Here is a 7,623-nt window from a genome sequence, read left to right on the forward strand (position 1 = left end):
TTAGCAGCTCCAAAGTTCGTTTTTTTTCCACTAACCCACATTATGCAGTGTCCTGACACTCAAACATGCACTGAATGTCCCTTATGAGCTGCCGTTCATGCAGAACGACGTGGAAGCTAGTCTTCGGTGTTGCCAGATTCTGTGAGAGAAACGAGCAACCAGCTCCATGTCGTTCTGCATGAACGGCAGCTCATAAGGTACATTCAGTGCATGTTTGAGTGTCAGTACACTGCATAATGAGGATTAGTGAAAAAGCAACAACTTTGGAGCTGCTAAAATAGGCGATTTTCTTTTATCCACATTTCTCCATTATGCCAGTGGAAGGGGTCTCCACAATGGACAACAGGGGCTTCTATGAAAAAAGTCAACTGCCTGCCCCTGGTATGTTGGTGAGTGATTAGCGACACATCAAAGCAAACACCTAAAATGACTGGAACTCTCCTTTAAGGTCAGATACTGTAGGTGGGCCACGAACGCTTTCGAGATTTTCCCATATCCAGAAAAGGATGGGAACGACTGAATTAGATTGATGCTGATAAGAAGGTTGTTAGATTGATTTAATTGATGTGTCTTTCTTTTTTTTCATCAGGAGAAGAAAGCCGAGGTGAAGTCGTTCATCGTAGAGCTGAGTAAAGAGTACTCCATCTTGTCTCAGTTCACCAGCTTTGTGGCCATCGAGGAGAGGGTTTGTGATGTACACTACATAACACATAGCATTCCTTCTGCGCACACACACACACACACACACACACACACACACACACACACACACACACACACACACACACACACACACACACACACACTACACTCACGTATGCACACATGTGCAAACACACACACACACACACACACACACACACACACACACACACACACACACACACACACACACACACACACACTCACACTCACACTCACACTCACACACACACACACACACAGAGAACTCAACAGACCAACCAACTTTTGATAGAAAACTAATTTGTAATACATGTTTTTAGTACTGACGCACGCACACGCGCATTATTGTTATATTATTATTATATTGTGGTAGCAATACCACAATATAAAAATACTCTGCTACAAGTAAAAGGCCTAACGTATGTTTTATAATATAGTCATTTATATCTGCAAAGTAACTAGTAACTAAAGTTTTCAAATAATTGCAGCGGAGTAAAAGTACAATGTTTACAATGCCTCTGAGATGTAGTGCAGTAGAAGTAAAAGTATTGCAAATTGGAAATACTCTAGTAAAGTAAAAAGCAACTAAAATTGTACTTAAGTACAGCACTTAAAAACATGTACTCAGCTACTTTCCACCACTGCTGACGCTGCCTGTGTGTAAGGAGCTTTTCTCCGCTGTGTCCCAGGACTCAGAGCGGCCACAGCAGGAGGACTTCACTGACGTTCACAAGTTGGTCTCAGAAGAAGACGTGGACTTCCTCCCGTACCTCACATACTCTGAGGAGGAAGACCTGGAATTACTGGATTACGATGAGGATATATGTGATGATGTGACATCTGACGATGAAGAGTCATATCATAGGGTATCTGACTTTAATTTTGGAGTATATTTTTATGTTATGTGGTTTTATTCATGTTTGTGAAAGGCTGTTTATTAGTTTTCTTTTTTTATTATTATCATTATCATTATCATTATCATTATCATTATCATTATCATTATCATTATCATCATTATCATTATTGTAAAGGTAAACAAGCAAAGCCCTAATGTGGAATATTTCTCCCATCTCTCAGCAATCCCCTGTTGCCCTAGTCAGGGGATCGTACGGACGATTTGGGGCTGCTGCTTCTGACTCAGAGTCCCTGAGCAGTTCGTCCTCGTCTCCTGCAGAGGAGATGATGGACATGGTGGACATAGATGGGTCCTCCCCTGCCTTGCACAACCCACGGATGTTGGGCTCCTCCTCACTTTTTTCCAATTCTGCTCCTATGGCACTCAAGAGAGCTGTGATGAGCAGGACATTTTCTGCTGCTCTTCCCTCCTCCTCCTCCTCCTCCTCTTACGATTCCCCCCATGCTACCCTTAACTTGTCCCTTAAACCTTTGCCTACACTTCAAAGAGCCAAGGCTTACATTCCCTCGTCTTTCATTCCCACGGTCACCTGTCCTACCCCTCCAAGAGGCTTATTTGGCTTATCTTCACCTCCTCCTCCGCCTCCTCCTCCTCCTCCCAACGTTGATTCCCTCCAGACTGTTGTACTGGAGACGATGACTGACGGCGATGCAGGAGAGTCATTTTGGGGGGCTTCTAGAGGAGTCGGACGATACAGCAGTCACCGTCAATCTCCTGTTTTTGGGGCTCCCATTGGGGCTCCCAAAAACAGCCGTGTCCCTCATTCTATCCCTTTGGGTGCTCCACCACCTTACCCTCATTCTGCTATGGGTGCTCCACCACCCCTTACCCCTCCGTCTGCTCTGGGTGCTCCACCACCCCTTACCCCTCCGTCTGCTCTGGGTGCTCCACCACCCCTTACCCCTCCGTCTGCTCTGGGTGCTCCACCACCCCTTACCCCTCCGTCTGCTATGGGTGCTCCACTATCCCTTACCCCTCCATCTACTATGGGTGCTCCACGACGCCGTACCCCTCTGGGTGCTCCACAAACCATTACCAACCATTACCATCCTATGGGTGCCCAACAAAGTACTCTACATTCTATGGATGCTTCACGAAGCATTCAACAGTCATCGATGAAAATTCCAGATGGTGTCCGCGCGCGACTAAGCACTCGACTAAGTGCTTCACGAAGCTTTCAACTGTCAGAGTGTGCCAGACCAGTACCAACCATGTCTATGGGTGCTTCACAAGCCTTTGGATCTCCGTCTGCTATGGGTGCTCCACCACCCCTTAGGTCAGTGCCTGCAGCGTTGGAGTGCAAGAGCAGGAAGCTGGACATGACGGACATGGGATTTGGATTAGGAGGCTTGCCCAGGACATGTTCTGCTCCTCCTCCTCCAGTTATGATGGGATCTGCCAGTCCCCCTCCTCCTCCTCCTCCTCCTCCTCCTCCTACCAGTTTTTCCCCTTCAGGAGGCTTATTTGGCTTACCTTCACCTCCTCTGCCGGGTGCGTCTTATCTGGGTGCTCCACCACCCATTACCCCTCCGTCTGCTCTGGGTGCTCCACCACCCCGTATCCCTCCGTCTTATCTGGGTGCTCCACCACCCATTACCCCTCAGTCTGCTCTGGGTGCTCCACAACCCCTTATCCCTCTGTCTGCATCTGATTTCCGACCAAGCACTCTACATTCTAGGATTGCTTTTGAACGGTCAGAGTGTGCCAGACCTGTACCAACCATGACCGGCGGTCTGTCTATGGGTGCTTTACAACCCTTTGGATCTCCGATTGCTTGGGGTGCAGTGCCTGCAGAGTTGGAGTGCAAGAGCAGGAAGCTGGACATGACGGACATGGATTTTGGATTTTCTGCTCCTACCCGTTTTTCCCCTTCAGGAGGCTTATTTGGCTTACCTTCACCTCCTCTGCCGGGTGCGTCTTATCTGGGTGCTCCACCACCCATTACCCCTCCGTCTGCTCTGGGTGCTCCACAACCCCTTATCCCTCTGTCTGCAGCTGATTTCCGATCAAGCACTCTACATTCTAGGATTGCTTTTGAAGGGTTAGAGTGTGCCAGACCTGTACCAACCATGACCGGCAGTCTGTCTATGGGTCCTTTACCCTTTGGATCTCCGCTTGCTTGGGGTGCAGTGCCTGCAGAGTTGGAGTGCAAGAGCAAAAAGCTGGACATGACGGACATGGATTTAGGATTTTCTGACTTTTCTTATGATGATGTTATGATGGGATTTCCCGGTGCTCTTCCCCCTCCTCCTCCTCTTCCTTCCAAATCTCAATCTGTTGCTATGGGTGCTTCACCAACCATTACCCATTATTTTGCTCCACCACCCCTTACCCCTCCGTCTGCTCTGGGTGCTCCACCACCCCTTACCCCTCCGTCTGCTATGGGTGCTCCACCACCCCTTACCGTCACTCTAGCTCCTATGGGCACTCTACATTCTATGGGTGCTTCACGAAGCATCATCAGAAGATATGCACCTGCCATTCAGGAGTCAGTGCCTGCAGAGTTGAAGTGCAAGAGCAGGCAGCTGCCTGCTCTTGCTGCACCTGCAGGTCATACCTTCAGAGTAATGTGAGTCCCAGGAGCATTTTTCTGATTGTTATTGTTTGTATTACTACTACTACTACTATTCACCATAATTGTGTGTCTGCAGAGGAGAACCGGAAGACAGACTCGAACAAAGATCACAACAACTACTACTACAACGATTTCTACAACAACAACAACAACGCGTTGAGCTGATGAAGTGGGTGTCCATCTTCTTGAAGCAGCATCCAGTAGGTCCTCTACAGTCTACACTGTACTTCTCAGTTCTCACCTTTCTCTCCTTTTTTGAAAAGAAGAGAGAATATATACATAACACACTTATAAATACATAATAGTGTGTGTGTGTGTGTGTGTGTGTGTGTGTGTGTGTGTGTGTGTGTGTGTGTGTGTGTGTGTGTGTGTGTGTGTGTGTGTGTGTGTGTGTGTGTGTGTGTGTGTGTGTGTGTGTGTATATAACTGCCTTACGAGAAATCAAACTGATTGGTTTTAATTTGAGGAGAATATTATTAACATTTAGGCTAAGGTTAACATCTAGGCTGAGGTTAGTGTTAGGGGCTAGGTGAAAATAGCTCCCAAAATCCTGGTTAGTGTCAGCTTTTCCTTGAATTCACTAACCCATCAGTCATTTTGCAAACTGACTGATTTCTCAAATTTACCGTAACATCTATGTATATCATACAGAATCTTTGTTTTTTTCGTGTTTATAGTATCGTGTACGTGTGTGTGTGTGTGTGTGTGTGTGTGTGTTCTTTTTAGGAGGGCTACTGGGAGTGTACTGCTGAGCTGGGTGGATTCATTAGAGTCGACCTGCACTCTTTTGCCAATGTCTTCTTGAAGAACAAGGGCATCTTCTCACTGGGTACTACAGCTGTGTGTGTGTGTGTGTGTGTGTGTGTGTGTGGGAGGGTCTTTCCCGGTTCGGGAGCAATGGGTGGTCCAAAGATCCAATCTTAAGCATCCCGATCTGTTCACAGTTGATCATGGCCTTCCGGATAATTTTCTAATATGTTTGATATTTATCTGCATTATGGAAGGCAGGAGTGGCGCGTGACCAAGAGAGACAAGTCTACAAGGAGACAGATGTTCAGTGAATGACGTTTGCAAAAATGGCATTCATAAAATTCCCTTTTTGAAATGTTGATGTCCTCACGAGTACAGTTATATAAATGTGTGTGTGTGTGTGTGTGTGTGTGTGTAGGTGTGAGGGCCCGTGCAGACATCCTGAGGCTTTTGGCCACTCTGTTGGTGCTGCAGCTGATGCGGGGGGAGCAGCTGGAGGAAGGAAAACTCTTACGGAGCCTCTTCTCACTTGAAGAGGCTAGCCCTCTTCAGGCCAGGTGTGTGTGTGTGTGTGTGTGTGTGTGTGTGTGTGTGTGTGTGTGTGTGTGTGTGTGTGTGTGTGTGTGTGTGTGTGTGTGTGCGTATAAAGGATGGGTATCTGATTGGAGACAAAACCCTGATTTTAATCATATTTTAAAAGTAATCTCTCTAGTGTTCCCTCCCTGGTTCGTTGACCATGTGACTACAATTTCCTGGGTTCGATTCCTTGCTTTGGAACCATGTTGCATGCAGCCCCACCCTTCACTGTATTGTCTTCACCGCTTAACCCTATATATATACAGTACTTCATTGAACAATGAATAGGGAAAATAGCCAATCTACATGCTCTCTATGCCTTTGGTTCTCAAAGTGGGGTCCGGGGACCCCCAGGGGTCCTTGGGGGGGTTCCAGGGGGTCCCCAGCTAAATGTATTAATATGGCATCACAATAATTTTAACCACTTTAACCTTTTATACTTTGGCTATTCAAAAATAGCAGATATACAAGCTCATAGCACAGCACTTTCTCACATTTTTGCAAATCTTTGAATATAATATTTTTTAAAGCGAACATTTGTAACTCAAATCTTTGCTTCTGAGGGTCCCTGGAACAAAATATTTTGACATGGGGGTCCGCGGCCAAATTACATATCATTTTGGGGGTCCTTGAGCTTGTACAGTACATCTTCTATGTCAGCAATTTTTGGAGTATTTCAAAAATGTTGACGTTCCTTTTTTTTCCGTCATAAAGCTAATGATCTCATGGTAATAATAATGTTATGTTAATTCTAACTCCCAGGCCAGAGCGATGGGAGGCTGTGAAGAAGGCAGTGGACTGGGCCTGCTGGGCGGACCGGCAGTACCCCTGCGTGTGCAGCCGCCTGGAGATGGGCTGGAGCTGGGAGTCGTCCACCCGCCAGCTCCTGGGTTATGACCAACCCGCTCCGCACTCCCCCCTCGCTGGGCTGACTCACTGGAGGCTGGGGGCCGTGGGAGGCTTACCCCACCCAAGTCCAGTAAACTAGGCACAGGGCCAAGTTGCGACGTCACACATTTGCCGCCACACATTTGCCTTTTTTTCCCTCTCCCGCCTCTTCCCACTGATGCGTTTTATTTTATGGGCATTTGTGTCAAAATATCATTGTATTTTTCACGGGGAAATTATTTACTAAAATCAACTATTTTGATCATTTATATCTCTGTTGCTTCCACATTGAAGTGTCAGTCCTGAGTGTGTGTTTGAAGGGTTTGGGGACACCTGGTGGCGGTCACATTAAGTGCGTTTTTGTAACTCAGATCCCAGAGATACTACACCCACAAACAAACCACTGATTTTAAACTGGTAGTGCGGTGTTTCATTTAGACAATAAACCGGGGTACCATGTTTTAACATATTTTTTTAGCAGGAATACAAGCTCAGGAATACTGTATTGCTATTTGACTGTGTGTGCACACATCATTTCCTGCTCGGGCAATCAATTTGCATATTTGAGTGGACACCATACCATAGAGCACTGTTTACCAAACACTGGGTTCAGGGCCCAATTGTGGGTCGCAGACTAATTTTTGTGCGTCACGAGTAAATATCCCTTTATTTTCTGTTTCAATCAATCAGCATTTTTCACAAAAAAAAAAAAAAAAAAAAAAAGGAAATCAAAATGTCTTTTTCAAAATAATTTCATTGATGATTTACTAGTTTGGGTCCCAGGGAGAGAAATGTCTCTTTTGGGTCTCGAGGTAAAACGTTTGGCAATCCTCATGTCATGTCACGATGTTACCGTAACCGTATCCAACATATCTAGTCCCATATCGCAACATGGATACATCAATATATTGCCCAGCCCTAGTTCTTTGTTAATTATCCATTGTTGTGTTGTCACTGCACTTCTTATTTGGCAATAAAGTTTTTTCAAGACTCTCATTACCTTGTTGTTTCTTGTCATTTCAAAAACATGTTTATTTACTGTGTTGCTGGGTTTTTCACACAGCGAGCGTTTTGACGTGCCATGTATTTAACGTTCAATGAGAGGCGAGTGACAAGCGGGCGCTCTCCTGTGAAACTGTCATGACATTCTTGCTCGTCTGCAACAGGAGCTGGATTGTGGTCAACCTTTTTTTAACGTATATTTTATCCTCATGGCCCTCTGATTGAGAGTCGC

General features: G+C 46.0%; 1 protein-coding gene across 1 annotated transcript in view; it reads left to right on the plus strand.

Moving 5' to 3' along the window:
- Window positions 1–7,388, plus strand: part of parp4 (poly (ADP-ribose) polymerase family, member 4) — a 29,279-nt gene extending 21,891 nt beyond the window's left edge. Inside the window, exons 29-35 of the mRNA XM_080456865.1 lie at window positions 590–685; window positions 1,374–1,550; window positions 1,762–4,169; window positions 4,252–4,375; window positions 4,902–5,004; window positions 5,344–5,482; window positions 6,264–7,388. Coding sequence (XP_080312991.1) covers window positions 590–685; window positions 1,374–1,550; window positions 1,762–4,169; window positions 4,252–4,375; window positions 4,902–5,004; window positions 5,344–5,482; window positions 6,264–6,489 — 3,273 coding nt within the window. The 3' untranslated portion in view covers window positions 6,490–7,388. The remainder of the gene's footprint in view (window positions 1–589; window positions 686–1,373; window positions 1,551–1,761; window positions 4,170–4,251; window positions 4,376–4,901; window positions 5,005–5,343; window positions 5,483–6,263) is intronic.
- The last annotated feature ends 235 nt before the right edge of the window (window positions 7,389–7,623 follow it).

The sequence above is a fragment of the Gymnoscopelus braueri genome (assembly GCF_963280865.1).
Source record: "Gymnoscopelus braueri genome assembly, chromosome: 18".
In the NCBI taxonomy this organism is placed as follows: domain Eukaryota; kingdom Metazoa; phylum Chordata; class Actinopteri; order Myctophiformes; family Myctophidae; genus Gymnoscopelus; species Gymnoscopelus braueri.